General features: G+C 49.7%; 8 protein-coding genes across 8 annotated transcripts; 4 read left to right on the top strand and 4 right to left on the bottom strand.

The window, feature by feature from the left end:
* Positions 1-364: 364 nt before the first annotated feature.
* N7457_000796 (uncharacterized protein) lies at positions 365-827 on the bottom strand (the record flags this gene model as incomplete). Its single annotated transcript, XM_057171864.1, has 2 exons — positions 365-523; positions 603-827. 2 exons carry the CDS (start codon positions 825-827, stop codon positions 365-367), a joined length of 384 nt encoding a protein of 127 aa, XP_057035767.1.
* Positions 828-2,088: 1,261 nt separating this feature from the next.
* On the top strand, positions 2,089-4,166 carry N7457_000795 (C2H2-type zinc finger protein; the record flags this gene model as incomplete). Its single annotated transcript, XM_057171863.1, has 6 exons — positions 2,089-3,442; positions 3,537-3,677; positions 3,727-3,803; positions 3,854-3,881; positions 3,933-3,995; positions 4,060-4,166. The coding sequence occupies 6 exons, from the start codon at positions 2,089-2,091 to the stop codon at positions 4,164-4,166; spliced, it is 1,770 nt and encodes a 589-aa protein (XP_057035766.1).
* Positions 4,167-4,702: 536 nt separating this feature from the next.
* Positions 4,703-7,178, bottom strand: N7457_000794 (uncharacterized protein; the record flags this gene model as incomplete). Its single annotated transcript, XM_057171862.1, has 3 exons — positions 4,703-5,139; positions 5,669-6,251; positions 6,318-7,178. 3 exons carry the CDS (start codon positions 7,176-7,178, stop codon positions 4,703-4,705), a joined length of 1,881 nt encoding a protein of 626 aa, XP_057035765.1.
* A 1,663-nt stretch (positions 7,179-8,841) lies between these two features.
* N7457_000793 (uncharacterized protein) lies at positions 8,842-9,999 on the bottom strand (the record flags this gene model as incomplete). Its single annotated transcript, XM_057171861.1, has 1 exon — positions 8,842-9,999. The coding sequence occupies one exon, from the start codon at positions 9,997-9,999 to the stop codon at positions 8,842-8,844; it is 1,158 nt and encodes a 385-aa protein (XP_057035764.1).
* An 889-nt stretch (positions 10,000-10,888) lies between these two features.
* Positions 10,889-11,975, top strand: N7457_000792 (oxidase ustYa family protein; the record flags this gene model as incomplete). Its single annotated transcript, XM_057171860.1, has 5 exons — positions 10,889-11,129; positions 11,182-11,313; positions 11,390-11,520; positions 11,578-11,677; positions 11,734-11,975. 5 exons carry the CDS (start codon positions 10,889-10,891, stop codon positions 11,973-11,975), a joined length of 846 nt encoding a protein of 281 aa, XP_057035763.1.
* Positions 11,976-12,842: 867 nt separating this feature from the next.
* N7457_000791 (uncharacterized protein) lies at positions 12,843-13,196 on the top strand (the record flags this gene model as incomplete). The annotated part of the gene is made up of 1 exon (XM_057171859.1): positions 12,843-13,196. One exon carries the CDS (start codon positions 12,843-12,845, stop codon positions 13,194-13,196), a length of 354 nt encoding a protein of 117 aa, XP_057035762.1.
* Positions 13,197-13,524: 328 nt separating this feature from the next.
* Positions 13,525-14,462, bottom strand: N7457_000790 (SDR family NAD(P)-dependent oxidoreductase; the record flags this gene model as incomplete). Its single annotated transcript, XM_057171858.1, has 2 exons — positions 13,525-14,360; positions 14,411-14,462. 2 exons carry the CDS (start codon positions 14,460-14,462, stop codon positions 13,525-13,527), a joined length of 888 nt encoding a protein of 295 aa, XP_057035761.1.
* Positions 14,463-15,007: 545 nt separating this feature from the next.
* Positions 15,008-16,285, top strand: N7457_000789 (Tm-1-like ATP-binding domain-containing protein; the record flags this gene model as incomplete). Its single annotated transcript, XM_057171857.1, has 1 exon — positions 15,008-16,285. The coding sequence occupies one exon, from the start codon at positions 15,008-15,010 to the stop codon at positions 16,283-16,285; it is 1,278 nt and encodes a 425-aa protein (XP_057035760.1).
* Positions 16,286-16,592: the final 307 nt, after the last annotated feature.

Below are 16,592 nucleotides of genomic sequence, written 5' to 3'. Positions count from 1 at the left end.
GCTTGTACATCGGCTTTATTTACTGAAAATTTGTAAATTGTGATGTAATATGTAGATTGGCTGCATGCGCTCAGAGGGAAAGTGGCCAAATATCCCATATTCCTATATGATTGCATTGGGTCGATTTCACTGGACAGAGCGTTAGCCCTCTAAACAAAGGTGTTATGACATCATTGGAACTATGAGATCTCGACCTTTGTCAATCAACAGTCGAAATAACCACAAGACTGACGACCAACAGCCAACCTGCCACCCAAACGCTACAGGGACACGCAATAATCATGAGAATCCAACGCTAACAAATGAATGGTTGGGATATAACAGCAGAAGATAATGAAGTAAAAAAGCTGGCATGGCTCTGTTTTTATTCCCATCTTCTAGCCACCTCTGCCCCATCTGCATCTCGTGTAGCCCTCTCTGTCCGACTGACTTGATCTAATGTCTGTGCATGCGTCTGCGCCTTTTGAGCTGCTAGTTTAGCCCCCAGTTTCCCCTTATTGGCTGATATACCCTCAGCGCGTTTCTGGGAGAGCCAAGAGTCAGCAATCGCACCCTGTATAGCAACATACATGTGACCATAGTCCCGAATTTGGCTCTCATACCTGTGCAGCAATTGCAGCGTTTGCCCGTGCCTCATCTGCTCCTGCAACGCTACTAGTTGTATTGCTCTCACCCAAGGTGCGTCCGGGTGTGGCCTTCCAGTTTGTCTTGGTCGGAAGTGGGGCGCGGGGTGCGGCATCCCGACCTGAAGAGTTGGTGCCAACTACACGGCCTGGTTGACTGAAAGGATCTGGCTCATTGGATGATCGCGAGCAGAGGTTGCCCATGTCGATCGTATTGTGATTCAACGAGATCAGAGCGTTTGTTGTGATCAATCTGGGAGAAGGCACAGGAAGGAGAGAGATTGGTTATTAAAGCCCCGGCTGCAGTCCTGGAGGACCAGATCAATTTTTTTTTATGTAGCCAATAGAATGCAATGGGTTGGAATCAAGCCCTGGAGAGAAGCCTGTGACTGCTACTCTGGGGTTATGGGTTGTAGTTCGTAGTTCATCTCAAGTGGATGTTGGCACATGGCGATAAGCTGATAGTCGATCCGGGGAGAAGGCGGTCACCGGGGCTAGAATGTTAACATTAGGATGTTGACAAGTCAGGCCTAGAGAAGCCCCCTAAACTAGAGTGAGATGCGGATACGATGGATAAGTCACTTTAAGGAGGATATGGATACATACTATTCACAAGTACGGAGTGTGGATATATCTCCGATTCAAACTGCAGGAAAAAGAGACCAGTCGCCCAATATTAAGGTAGGGCGGGTCAAAGGGGCAGAATGGCGCTTAGTCAGGATGTCCCAGAGACCTGCGATCACCTCCGCGGGGACAAGGAATTCTTCATCGGAATGCTGGGAGGATATCTTGTATACTGCAGATTCTATTGGTCTGAGACTTATATTGTCTGCAGTTCTACTTCGTATATACACACCCAACCCCCGCAACGTTGATCACCGAAACCCTGCGATTTGCTCAAAAATCATGACGCCTAACCCCCAAGGTCCTCATCGTCACCTGCGTCCCGAAGGTCCTCACGGCTGCACTGGGGGGAGTCGGCATCAGGTTATGCCCCCTGATCCCCTCCACCCATTTTCGATTCGGTCTTTGGTTCTGCATCCGTGAATTCTCCAAGGTCCTCTTGTTCACATTTACTGTACGTCGATCGTGACCAATTCTCCGATTGCATCGTTTATTCTCAGCCGCCCAGACCGGTTTAAGCGCATTACACGATCCCAAGACGTCCCCCACCGCGAGGGAAGATCATTTGGTGATACACCATACATTTGCTGCTACACCCGACAAGTGGTCGTCACTCTTCGTGGCGTCGTGACCCCTGGCTACGTGACTCTTGCGGCGGGGCATCGTACCTGACTGCCATTTACCATCCCACTTACAGTCGTACACCTCTCAACTCTCGAACTGCGTTTACTTTACATTGTTTGCTGTCGACGCTGGTGTGTCGACACCGTTCTTGGCTAATCTGATTCGATCGCGGGCCCAAGACGTTCCCTCGACCACCAGAAGTGAACCGTGCATCATCATGGCGTCTCAACCCCCAGATGGCGATTTTTGCCTTGAATGCAACTGGGAAGCCCTCCGCATCGACGGCAAGGACACAATACATTCCTCGGGTAACTCCCTTCAGCATCATTGGAACTGTTCAAACCACCAAAATCAGGCACCGCTACCCCATTGCGAGGTTGATGAGGCCTGCTGTGATGTAGATGACTGTGCGTTAGACTGTGGGTCAATATGTGACGGATTTGTGGGATGTGATACTTCCACGGTATGCTCAGTTGCTCACTGCGACGATGACAATTGTGGGGATGACAACTGCAATGAAACCCATTGCGAAACCCATTGTGATACCAAGCATTGCAAAGAAGACAACTGCGACGATGCGCACTGTGAAGGCATTGACCCCCTATGTTTCGAAGACCACTGCTGCGACGGGACAGAGAGTCAAGACTGTGGGTTTGATGCTCTGTTTGGAATCAACTCTTCACTGTCATTAGACACGGGAATCTTTCCTTCTACGGCCCTTGGAAATCATCCCGTCAGTCATCAGACCAAATCGATGCAATATCCGCTCTCTGGCTTTGCCGACCCGAGTCAACAAGAAAGCTTTTTATCCACGTACCAAGCGCATGCCACCCACTGTGAGCAGGATGTACATAGCCACTTTGAGTGCCATGATTTCCAGAAAGATTGGCAGGTGATGTTTGCGGCACCACCTGCTCCCCTGCAGACCGAAGTCAATCCAGCGGAAGTTTTCCACATGCTTGGAATGTGTTCCGACTTCTCGATATGTCAAGATCAACATGTACCCGAGCCCCAGAACTGCCTTGATACCTTCGAAAAACCCAAAATCGACACCTCATATGGAACTAATTGCTTCCACCATGAACATCGTCATGTCCACAACCACTTCAAAAACCCTAATGACCTGAATTTGCAAACCATCCGCAAAGGACCCCATCGCAACCATCATCGTTGTCGAGCGCACACCCACGCTCATTCTCACCCATATTCTCCCTATTCGCGACAATCTCGCTCGAGTATCAGTTCCCACATAATCTCCAGTCCAGGAGAGACCCCGCCACCTCTGGAAGGTGATGTGTCATCCGCGCAGATTACACCGGATTTCTCTCCAAATAACAAGGAGTTACATGTGTGCAGGTGGTCGACAGACATTCATGGAATCAAGACTTTCTGCGGTGCGGAATTCACTGATTGTGGTGCTCTCCAAGAGCATCTCATTGTCAATCATATGAATACTGTGAATGGCGCAAAGGGCAATGGGTATTACTGCTGCTGGGGAGGATGCCATCGTCCGGATGAGCCTTTTTCGCAGAAGTCCAAGCTTCAGGGCCATTTCCTCACACACAGTAACTGTATGGGAACCCTCGTTTCTCGTTTTTCCTTTTGTTCCGTTCGCGATGCAAGAACGGCCAGTTCAGTGTACTGACACGAATCCAACTTGGTTAGATAAAAATTTCTCGTGCTCGGTGTGTGGCAAGGCATTTGCTCGGCAGGCAACATTAGACCGACATGAGCGCAGCCACCGAGGTGACAAGCCTTATAATTGCAAACACTGCGGTAAATCATTTACGGATAGTAGCGAATTGAGTATGTCATGCTCGAATTTTGAACTCAGATCAGTCTCTGACTATTCCAGAAACACATTCGCGGACCCATACCGGGGAAAAGCCATTCAAATGCACTTGGCCGGGGTGCAATTTCACAACGGGTGACGTGAGTTGCTCCTTATACAAGCATAAATACATCTTCTAACCTCATAATAGTCATCGAATATGTCTAGTCACCGACTTAGTATGATACTCCATTAGTCGATGGTTCACGAATGTTACTAACCTCATCTAGCGCACGGAGAGCGAAAACACAAATGTCTTTTCCCAGGGTGTACCAAGAGCTTTACGCGTCCTGGTGAGTTCTGCCGGACTTAAACCTCTTCTTCTTGCCTACATGCTAACGGGCCAATACTTCATAGATCAGCTAAAGCGTCACCAGAAGACAACACATAAACAAGAAACTTGCTTGGCGCTCCCATCACCGAACACCGACCATTTCACGATGACCCCCTTCACACTTGTCTAAGGACAATATACCTCATTAGAGACACTTATTTATTTTCCCCCTTCGTGATTCGCTTGTTTTACCGCACAACGGGATATGGCGATTTTTGTGGTCAGGCGCATTATGGATGATTTTTCAAGGACTTTCGAGAACCAAAAACAATTTTGATACCACTTAGGCTCGATATTGCAGGGATCTTTTGTTATTTGTTAATGTGCTTTGATGTTAGAAGTCTAGGGCAATCAGCTCTTTGATTGGCCCAAGGATCAATTGCTGAATTATTCTATGATTTGCTATGAACTCCCATCTCGGATATAGTACTCGCGCCTAGGAGTCGTAGATGTTGCAGACCCAATATACCCAATATACCCAATATGGCTTGCCGCTGTATACTTGATCAATGAAGGTACCTACATATGCATGTATAAAAATATGTGACAGGGGTGCCAGAAAGACACACATGAAGTACAAACTCAGCCATCAGATGTAGAAGCGAGGCCTTTTTAGTATGCCATGTCAACACACATCATTCTGAAGGACTATACAACAAAAAGAGCTCAGTCCTCCATAGCCCGCTGTTCAAGAAACTCAACGGCATTTTTCAACTCCCGGATCCGCTGCCCAACGCGTCGACGCACTTCATCCTTGACCTCCTGTGGAATATCTGCAGGATTGTAATTGGTCTCAACAATTGGACCGTCCCTTAATTCCTCACTATCAGAGGATGACCCAGCCGCCCCATTATCAATTTCCCCGGGCCGACCAGTGTATAGACTGTACACGCAGGACAACTGGTTCAGAGCATCACGTGCAGACTCGCGGTCTGAAGCAGCGTAGATTGTCGATGTGTCGGTGCTCTCGGTGGCAATTTCAAACTCATCTTTGGCAATTTCGTACAGTTCTTGCAGTTCCTCGACAAGGAGATCTGCTTCTGCTTTCCCGGTGGAGCCTTTAAGGTCGGTGAAGCTTCTCGTTTTGATGTTTGAGGGGGGTACTGGTAATTGTATGAGAATCTAGGGCAATTGTTGATGGCTCGTCGTTTTTTAGAGCTTGACAGGCTGTGCAGCGAGCAAGAGATGGGGAGTGATCGCCGCGTGGACGACTGCAATTGTCGGCCCCCAAGGCGGATCAGCGGAATGTTTTGTACAGGGCGGATGAATTTCTGGGCAGACATTATGAAGAGAGATGTGAAGAGAGTGGGAATAATGCCAAACTTGGAAATCAGTGTAGCTGAGTCGTGATGGAAGCCTGCCACTCGGCGATGACGTCGCGAGCAGTTGATCTCATCACGTGCATATAGCATGCCACTGGCCGAAGTGCAACGGTCCAATTGTGCCAGAAGGGATATCATCCTCACAAGGAACGATGGAGGAACCTGAGTTCCATATCTATTCTGCCTTTTCTTTCAACTATTGGAAACCTTCTTGCGGGGGTGATTGTGTATTTTCCCTGTTCAAGATACAATCACAATTCATGCATCATGACGTCTCAATCGCAAATCAACTGTTAAGCTTTGCTCATACCGCGACACAATTTATTCTGTGATCCAGGCGATTTTCCTTTAAAAGCCTCTTCAATTTCCCCAAAGGTTCGACCTTTTGTTTCATGCATAAACAGAATGCCGACGATCACTGTGACACCGCAGCACCCGCCAAACAAGAAGTACGCCCCAAAGCTGCTCTTTGCAAGGAGAATGGGTGTCGTTAATGCCACCAGGAAGTTACAGACCCAGTTGCTTGAATGAGCTAACGTGGTAGCTGATGCCCGTGTTCGCTGAGGCTGAATCTCGGCGCTATAGACCTTGACAGAGATACCCCAGGTCAGCGAATACAGAGCCGAAAAAAGATAGATGCAGACAATCACAACCCAGCGACCAACGCCATTGGTTTTGTGGACGGCATTCCCAGCATAGAGGCCACCCATCAAAAACATCAGCATTCCCATCACTATCCCGCCATAGATAATGCTGCTTCGGCGGCCCCATTTATCGGCATAGATGAGTCCTGGGATAGTCACGGCGAAGATCACCAGCGCCGAAACGCCAGAGGCCAGAAAGCTTGCTTCTGATGAGGCTAGCCCGGCCTTCTGGAATAACTGCGGAGCATACTATCGAGTTCCGGTCAGCCACTGTTGGTCACAGCAAGCCAGGGCCAGAGATGGAATTGGACTTACATAAAGGACACCATCGATGCCACTCATTTGCTGCATACCCATCAAAAACACCGCCAGAATGGTCCGGCCCAACACATCTTTGGAGAAGATAGCAAGCAGCTTGTTGATGGTTCTCTCCTCGACCGTTTCGGTATTAGATTCAACATCCTGTGTCCGTACTTGCAGTGCGACTTTTTCACGCTCTGTATGACTAACCCCCAATTTATCCCATGCCTCTTCGGCCATCTCATAGCGACCGTGGAGCCCCAGCCATTGTGGGGACTCGGGTAAATAAACAAGGGACGCCCCACACAGGATCATGGAGAGGACCGCAAGAAGAATAAACGGCATCCGCCATGAGAGCGAGGACTGGAGGCTGGAACTTCCATAACTGATGAAGTAGCCCAGGACAAGGCCTAGAGTAGTGGCCAGCTGAGGCCCAGTTGTCAGAGCACCCCTAGTACTGGTAGGTGAAATTTCACAAATCAGAACCACCAGATTTCCCAGGAACAGACCTTCGCCAACGCCTTCCACGATGCGACCAACGATGAACATGGGCAGGGCGATAGCTCCTGCTTCTATGGCCGCTCCAACGCCGAAAATAAAAACGCCGATGCAGATCCCCTTTGGGCGACCCAGCCGATCGGCGACATAGCCAGCGAAGAAAGAAGAGAGTGCTGCTGGAATCAAAATACATGAGACGATGAGGCCATGAATTGTAGAGTTCTGGATACTCCCGAATGAGGCCTTGAAGTCCCTCATGTCGGTGACAGGCCCAATGATGCCCGTGTCCATTCCAAAAAGGATCCCATTCGCTGAACATAGGATGCATGCTAGCACATATTGGGGTGGGCTTTTCAATCGCAACGGAATCAACCCCATTCTTTTGGCCAAGATTGCGAGATAACCGTTATGCAAGGATTCCAATAAAAGGTTCGAATCGCAGAAGCCAATCTATGAAGAATTTGCAGAAAAAGCTAGGAAGTGAATTAGGGTGATCGCTAATCTCGCCCATGGAGACCCAGGCCCACGTAGGGCAGTAGGGCAGCATCCACCAGATATCTCCAGGACCTGCATTCAACCCCTCCAATTGCCCTTCACTGGTAGGGAAATACGCCGCGGATGACATATCAGACCAGTAGGGCTATGGATTATCCCCTTGGTGTATACTGAATCTCATTCGGAGAGGGCAGATTCACGAATTTGGCGACTCGGAGAGGGGGTCCTCCGAGATCCCACTCTCCTCACAAGGGACGAGAACGAGGGATAAGTGGGGGTTCTCCCTCGTTTCACTTTCTTCTTTTGCTTTGATTGTTGGTTTCGCCCTGTTTTTGCATGGGACTCAGGCAGTGGGTATATATCGGCATATGGTTATCGATTCCTCTCGAATGCAGTCAAAAGCCTCTCTCGACCTGGTTGCCTTCTCAACTGCCTTGATCTCTTGGAATGGATGAGCGCCACTCGCCGGGTTACCTTCATTTGGCCCTTTACGGCCAAATTCCATTCTGCGCGTGTTTTCCCAGTTGGGTCTTTCGTGGATTCAAACTGTCGCCGTTCCACCAATTAGTACCCGAAAGACTAGGTTGGATATATCTGTAGACCGGGGCCGACAGAGCTGGCTGATTGTGCGATTTCTCACAAGTGACCCACTCTATGAGATGAGGCGAAAGCCCACCGGTGATCGGAACAGTATGATTTCCAGGGCGTCGCAGAGTGACAGCAAGACTACGAACTGTGGAGAGTGTGTCGGCAGACATTTCTTTCTATCGGTCGCATGAGCATAGGAATGACCCAGAACCTACTTGGGCGATCAATTGCTTTGAGTTCCACGAGTGGTTCTTGTTCTTGTCAACCCACTGCCTCGGCAATCCATTCTGGAGCCCGCGATTTAACCCGATGTTTGGGCGGCCAACTTTATGAATCGAGGTCTTTCTTGAAACTGACCCAAATCGCAAATCCATATGCAGCGGTAGGTGCAGAATGCTAATTAACTGACAGGTTATCTCGCTGCTTTCAGATCCCGCGCTCTAGTCAGAGAAGTCACCCGAAGCACTGTACATGCTGCAGTTGAGGCTCAAAATCTACCTGGATACCGCACAAAAACCGAGACTCGGATGTGATACTTGATATTCACTGGGATATCAACCTTTCCCTGTACAGGGTACGCAAAGAATAGTTATCGAGCTCCCAGCCCTAATGCAACAGAGGCACAACGAGGAAACAGGGCGAGATCGTCAAGAGGAGACATGTCAATAGTACACAACTATCGGCTGACTCGGTGCATTATATGTATTGAAAGGGAAAAGCTTTCAAAAGAACTCATATCTCATTCTGTCAGATGATCCTCACTAATATCACTCTTCATTCAAAGCCACAAAAAAGTCAAGGAGCGTATACGGTTCGTGTTCTCATGCAAATATCGGTTCCTCTAAGTCGGAGGCAAACTTAGTCCTCCTCGGTCATCCGACTACCATCAAAGGATTGGAGCTTGTAGCTCCTATCCTAGAGCTCTATTCCGGGTTGGATTCACGGCGAAGCGTTGTATTCACTCCTGTTGCCCAGTGACAGCCGTGGTGCCCTTACTCTGAGCTTGCTTCTGTCCATTGACAGGGTAGTTCTGGTAAGAGCCATAGTTCTTGTAGTTACCATAGCTTTGATACCGGTCGTTCCGGGAGCTGGGGGTAGTCTGAGCGTTGTTGGCGGAGCTCAACCCATTATTGTCATTGGGCCAGTTGCGCGCGATGGTGCTGGGAGTGGTTGGGATGCCGCGGTCTCGACAGTTCTGACTGTTGTTGTCACGGCAGCGGTCATTGCCAATGTGATTGCCTTTGTTGCGGCAGTTCCAGTCATCGCGGTCGCATTTATCGCGGTTCCAGTCGCTGCGGTTGTCGTCGCTGTTTTTGTCGTTGCCAGCGTCACGCCAGCTGCGGCGGTGGGGAGTGTGGGGAGTGATTGCACTCAATGGACTGGCCGTGTTCTCGCGTTCGGCTCCCGTCGGGTTGCTCTTTTCAGTAGAGATGGGATTTGCTTGGTGGGGGAGAGCCTGGTGCTTCTGGTGCGCGTGCCACTGACCATTCTGGTCGGTCCAGCCGTTCTGATCCTCTGTGTTGGAATGCCATTGACCATTGGCGTCTGTCCAGCCATTATGGCTGCCCTGGTTATCGTTGGGCCAGTTACGGGGCTGGACGGTGCCATCATTGGAGTGCCACTGGCCGTTGACATCAGTCCAGCCGTTCTGGTCAGTCCAGCCATTTTGCTGAGAATTGACGTGCCATTGCCCATTGGCATCGGTCCAGCCATTTTGGCCGTTCTGGTCGTTGTCATGCCACTGGCCATTGCTGTCTGTCCAACCGTTCTGGTTGTTCTGGTTGTCATTAGGCCAGCTGCGAAGCTGGCTTACAACCGAGCGGCGGGCCCAGCGGCCATTCTGGTTATCGTTGTATTGAACATTCTGGTTATTCCGACTATTGTCATGCCACTGACCGTTCTGGTCAACATAGCCATTCTGATTGAGTTGACCATTTTGGCTGTAGCGATTATCGCCGTTGTTGGTAACGAACACGCCATTCTGCCAGTGACCCTTTCGGTACTGTCCATTTGGATCCCATTGACCAGTCTGGTCATTAGGGTCCACGGGAAGGGCAAGGGCAGCCAAAGGGGAGATTGCCAACAGCAGAAGGCCATTGATCATGGAGTAGCGCATATTGATAAGAGACAAATTGACGAGCATTCAAGTCGAGTATTGAGCGATAACGCCTGGTAGTCTTGTTCAATCTTGAGATTCAGAGATCGTTTTGCTTCGAGAATGATAATTCAAGTCTGGTTTGTCCATCTGTATTTATACCTGAGCAAGCCCGGCTCCGGACTCGAGACTTACGTAGCTTGAGAGTATTCCTCAATATATCTCGTAAAGATTGACAACAATGTCTGAGCTCTGTTCGCGCGATTTCACGGTGAGGCTTGATGAGGGTTGAATGCCGCTGCAAGGGAGAGATGGCCAACGTGTCGCCAATACCTATATTGCCTTACGGGGGGTAAGCAAGCAGATCCGCGATGATCTCAGTTTGCCACGACAAGTGAGTCGACATGATCATCTCAACTAGACGCCCAGACTTTGCTGCGTGGTAGCTTGTACAATTGCATGAACCTCGCATGAGGACGGAAACAAGTGACATATTCTGTCCGCAAGGGGATCAATCGCCTTCTATGAAGATCATCCGCAGTCCAATGGCGTCCATCTTCTCAATGACAAGACACCCCTGAGCCATACAATTCGGTAAATGAGCTATGGGTCCATATTGTATGCAGTGGACCCCTTGAGGGAAAACACGCGTTTCCCAAGCACCACGCGCTGGTGAACTCATTGCCTGTAAAACGTGTAAGACATGCAGGGCAGATGTTGCGTCAGCCCCGGTACTCTCTTGGGGGTTTGATCTCTACCTAGCTAGTCAGTGTCAAACCTGGGAAAGTCCGTGGAATGACGGTCTGGCGCTGGCGACGAAAACAAGGTATTTTGTCTGCTTCTTGGAAAATTGAAACTAACACGGTTTGTCTTTGCTCATTCCAACACAGACTTACCAGAGACACGCAAAATGATGGCCCAAAGGTCTTCTAGCATTGAAGAAACCCAGCAAGAGTCTCATGAACGACTTCTAGCCGAGGAGGGTATTCTGTGGACCAAACGCGATGAAACAACAACATACACTTGTAAGAATCTTGCACACTTCTTGCAATTGAGCGCACTTGTTCTGGGATTTCTAGTCGGGGCATTGTTCGGTTTCCACTGGCGTGGGGATCTGGATGTCCTTTGCAGTAGACACGTTTCCCAATATTGTGAGATCAAGTCCTGGCTTACCATCTCTTCATTGGACTGATTGCAATATAGCAACTGTGATGAGGGAAGTTGGGGTTCAATATACCCTGCAAGAGTTCAATGGCTCTCTGTTGAAAGAGAATGTTTTCCGACAAGATGCCAGCCCAAAGGTCGATGCAGCGTGGGAGTCTTTGGGTGTCAATTGTGTGTTTCCAAAATCCCCCCCCCCCCCCCCACCCCCCAGCTCTCCAGTGCAAGCTAACCGCATCTATGTTCTCAGATCGCAGTGTTCGAATACCCCCAGGAGATGCCGAACGATCTGGACTTGCTACCGACCAAGTGAAGATCAACAAAAAGTATGGGGGAGGATTTCCCGTAAATCTAGAGGGTCTGCACCATTTACATTGCCTGGTCTGTCTCCCTTTCCTCGGTGCTGTGCTGTGAATAAAGAGTACTGATGTTGACAAGAACCTCCTTCGCCAATCACTGTACTATAACTATGACTACTACCACGCAAAGGGCGAAGGGCCCTTCATGAATGATGACTTTGTCATCCGCCGACATGTGTGTATGTTTCTCTCATGTTATCACAGCAGATGTTTGAGCTAATCCCGTTCATCACAGCCCATTGCCTTGATATCCTCCGTCAACAGCTCATGTGCACGGTCGACAGTGGAGTCCTCGGTCAAATCTGGATATACCCAGAGAGTCCAGAGCCATACGTTGATTTCAATACCCAGCACCGATGTAAAAACTTTGATGCCATTCGTCAGTGGGCGGAGAACAACCAGCTGCCTCAAGAGCCTCCATCGGACTTTTTAGAGCAACCGTCAGAGCAGGATCGAATCTACAATGAAATGCCGTGAGACAGTCTGAGTCGCCTGGAAGTTTGGGCACTTGGTACGAGGACTGTATGTCTGGAGGATTAATCTTCTTGTTTACGCGTCACTATACACAGGGACCCTTCTGCGACTGTTCTATAGAGCCTGGGTAGAATGTTCAGGTACATCGAGCTTGCGAACTAGGCGTCTAGATACCAATGGCCCCTTTGTCATGAGAATATGATTGATTGCCCTGGATAATATCGTCAAATCGGCGACTGATTCGATCATAATTTTGCCCATATCTTCTAAGCTCTCGAAGACGGATAGAGATCCAGTCTTGATACATTTGATCTGAAGCTGCGATACCTGCAATGCACAATGGCCAGGTGATCCGGATCATAAGGCGTGGTCGGCTGCGGTGTGATTTCCGGCTTAGATCTAGAACATGGGAGACTGTAGTGTTGAGGGAGATGAAGCTATTGTCGCAGTCCTGAACGTCAAGGTTCCCGCTCACAATATCTTGAAAACGGAGGTGGAAATAGACAATGGTTCCATGTCGTCAAGCTAAGACAGTATGGATAACCATCCCCCGAAAAGCGGGAAAGAGACTGTCGGCTTAGTCTGTAAAGTTCAGAGAGACTAAATGCTGTATTTATTGTCTCCGAATGAAGAAAGCGGAAGATATCAGTGTCGAGCCGTGCTGCCCCCCGAACCAAAAAGGAGAGCCGCAGGAGTGAAGAAATATAAGGTCAAGAGGAGGGAAAAGGGTACACAGATACTACCAAGTCCGTCGACAGACGTTGATGATGAGTGGACATCAGCAGAATCTGCATGACCTATAGCTTCACCAGAAACATCATCATGAGGCTATGGTTACTGTAGAAGACATTGGGGTTCCACAGGGGAGGGATGGCCACCTTGGAACCATCTGTATATCACATAGAGGTTGGGAAGCAGACGTATCAAAAGGAGCGTGAAGATGAAAGGGACTGGGAGAATGAAAGATTCACATTCAACAGCCCGTTGATCACATCCGAAGATCGAACAGTGCACTTTCCCAAATCCCAGAGCCGATTCCTCGATATCGTTCAGGATACACTCCGTCAATATGATTCGCAACTCAAGGACATTCACCAAAAAGTCAGAACAGAGGCCGGTACCCTAGAGATCCTTTCAATTTTGAATTTAGATGGTGATTCGTACTCCTTTTGTTTCATTTTCCTGTTGGTTCAGCTGGAATTCGTCAAGCTCACAGCTGAATGAAGAAAGAGCATGGGCTGTCGAGACAGATACATCATTTAGCTCCTAGGCCAGGAGTCAGGCCCATTGTACAAGTCGGTTCAATGACAGCTGGATGAGCGAGTGTGGCAGAACTCCGAAGATGAAGTATCAGTCAAAGAAACAGCTCCATGAATCAAGGCACTGTAATCTACAAATGGAGGCGTCGACACACGCATTGAGTATACTACCACATCAACCATTCCATGGCGCACCAAACGAGGTACTTCATACAGTCCATCTGTTCCAGAATCTGATTCAATTGTTCTCCTCGGTTTGTTCATATCAAGTATTCAAATGAGCTTATTCTCTCTCATTGCACCATCTTCATGCCTCCGTTGGCACACACCACACTACCAGTACACCAGAGACCGTCGGGCGTACACAACATGCCGACCACACCGGCAACCTCGCTCGTGAATGCTGGTCGACGACCACCCATCTTCTCCTGAATCAACCGCTTTTGTTCATCGGTCAAACGACTCATGGTGTCCTGGTTATTTACATCCAGCTTGCTCATGGGGGTATTATCCTGGTATCCTTGAATATCCTGCCAGAATTGTTCTCCAGTTGCAAAGTACATATCACCCACGACTGGGCCAGGATTGACGGCATTGACCGTTGCGCGATCGGCCAACTCGCGTGCCCAGGTGCGAGTCATCGCCTCGATGGCAGCCTTAGTACCGCCGTAGATCGACTGGCCCACGAAACCAAGCGAGGAAGATACACTGGAGATGCTAACGATACGGCCACTCCGGTCGGTAGGGAGGAAGGGGTGACAGGCCTGTGTGAGGAGGAGAGGGGCGAGCACATTGATCGCATATTGCCAGTTGAAGTGCTCGGCCTCAATGGGTCCTCTCTCAGGATCGTTCAAGTTCCGATCTTGGGACACGCCGGCATTGTTGATCAGAATATCAATCTGGAGCTTCCCCGCGGAGCTGAAATGTCGTTGTGCTGCAGCGATGATTGCTGCCACGCCTTCGGCGGGATTGCTCAGATCGGCTTGCACACTCTGGCATTTGATGTTATGGGTTGCGGCCAAAGAGACACATAGTGCTTCAGTGGGAGCACGCGAAGACTCAGATGTGAAGTTCAATAGCAGCGAGCAGCCCTTTTCGGCCAGATTGCGAGCAATCGCTTCGCCAATTCCTGTCCTGGGTGTTAGCTTGCTCCTCTCTTGCGTTGGGGGTCGACGTTACCCCGCGATCCGCCCGTGACGATGCCGAATTTGCCTTCCAGTACGCGAGCCATTGTGTAGAATGATAAGATGAAGAGTCAAAAGCAGAAAAGGGCTATGTTGGCCTTCTTAAAGCTCGGGTAAATACAGACCAGCGCCCCAAATTGCCCGGAGACAGCGGCTAAATCCCGTCCATTCGGCCCGAGTGATGAGGCAGCGTGGTGCAGCATCAAGAAATGGGAAGTTCCTTGTCTCTCGGTGGCATTTCCTCTTTTTTTGGGCGATCCTGGCAGCTTTGAAATCCTATTCATCAGAGGTTATAGCGATCCCTTCCTGTCGGAGAATTATAGTCCACGAAGTATACATCAGCCCTGCCTCTCTCGCAAACCCGGACTCCCCATTGTTTTCGCTGGATTTATGAAGCCTTTCTACACCGTAGTAGCTCAGACTCTAACTCAATCATCGATTTGAGGCTTCTTGTTCTTCTGACGGAGTGCCCTTTGGGATTCGGCGCGAAGACGCTGGGAACTTGAACCAAAAGCTACCCCACCAGTCTCCCTTTTCCACTTCACCTCTCTCCTAGTTCTCCTTGCGAACAGTCCCCAGGATCAAGTTCCAAATGGCATCCTCCAATTCCCCCACAATCCTTCTCGTAGGAACATGCGACACCAAACTTCCAGAACTCCTCTACACAAAAGAGCAGATCGAATCGGAGTCTAGCGCCACAGTACTTGTAATGGACGTCAGTCGCAACTCAACCACACACAAAGACATCGCCATAACTCAACACGACCTGATTTCCCAATCGGAGTCGATTCCAGACCTATCGTCACTTTCACGCGCCGAGTACATCGCCACCCTCATCCCGCACGCCACAACCAAAGTAGTTTCACTACACAAAGCCAAGATAATCCATGGAATCCTTTCCATCGGTGGTTCTTGTGGGACATCGCTCGCAACCGCAGTAATGCGTGATGCGCTGCCTATCGGATTCCCCAAACTAATGGTCTCGACCATGGCATCCGGAGACGTGGCGCCGTACATCGGCGAAACCGATATTAGCATGATGTACAGCGTAGTGGACATTGCCGGACGGAACCGCCTGCTGGAGAGCGTTCTTGATAATGCCGCTGGGGGAATCCTGGGGATGGCGAGTTCATATATGAGAAGATCTTTGCGGATGGGTCCAAGTACATCTACGGGGGTGCGGATTGGTATATCCATGTTTGGCGTGACGACACCCGCAGTTTCGCGGGCGCGGGAACATCTCGAGATTGCGCTGCCTGGGTGCGAGGTTTATGTCTTTCATGCAACCGGGTCTGGCGGCAAAGCTATGGAGCGGCTTATTCGTGAGGAACAGCTTGATGCGGTGCTTGATTTGACAACAACGGAGGTTGCGGATGAAGTCGTCGGCGGGGTTCTTAGCGCTGGACGTGAACGGTTGACGGCAGCGACGACACGAAACATTCCTCGGGTCGTGAGTGTTGGCGCGTGTGATATAGTCAACTTTGGAGCCTCCGAGAGTGTTCCTATTGCCTTTCAGGATGGGAAGAGGTTATTGCATGAGCATAATGCGACCGTTACGCTGATGCGAACTACTGAAAGCGAATGTGCGGAGATTGCGACGTTTATCGCCAGGAATCTCTTGCTTCTTTCAGGCGACAGAGGAGAACCAGCGCGGACGAAGGTAATCCTACCCGTTGGTGGAGTGAGCATGCTTGATATTCCTGGCCAACCATTCCAGGACCCAGAGGCAGACGAGGCATTGTTCTCAACGTTGGAAAGGGAATTGGAGGGCAGTGGGATATCTGTCGTGCGAGATACGCGTGAAATCAACGATCCTGGCTTTGCAGTAGCGGTCGCAGATGAGTTAGTCCGGTTGATCCACGGAGAATAAATACGAGACCTGCTCTACGAAAGCAATTACAGAAAGAGGGAAATTTTGACGCATAGCTTCGATTGTTGAAGTTCTATACCGTCACAATCGGCCCATGGAGGCCTACACACCAGAATAAGGTATCAAGAGTAAAATCCCATCCGCACGCAGTGTTGAATGCAAGACCATCCCAGGTCATCCCACGCCAAAACAAAACATTAGAAACACACCATCCCCGGTGCAGGCCACTTTTTATGCCGTTGAAGGACAACCACTTTTGGGTTCTTAGTTGATGGAGAACCCGAAATGCCAATCATAACATCGTCGA

This window comes from Penicillium paradoxum (genome assembly GCF_028828445.1).
Source record: "Penicillium paradoxum strain IBT 22861 chromosome Unknown utg000002l_segment0_segment0, whole genome shotgun sequence".
Classification (NCBI taxonomy): domain Eukaryota; kingdom Fungi; phylum Ascomycota; class Eurotiomycetes; order Eurotiales; family Aspergillaceae; genus Penicillium; species Penicillium paradoxum.
The sequence above is the reverse complement of the archived record's forward strand: the minus strand, read 5'-3'. Positions and strand labels throughout refer to the sequence as shown.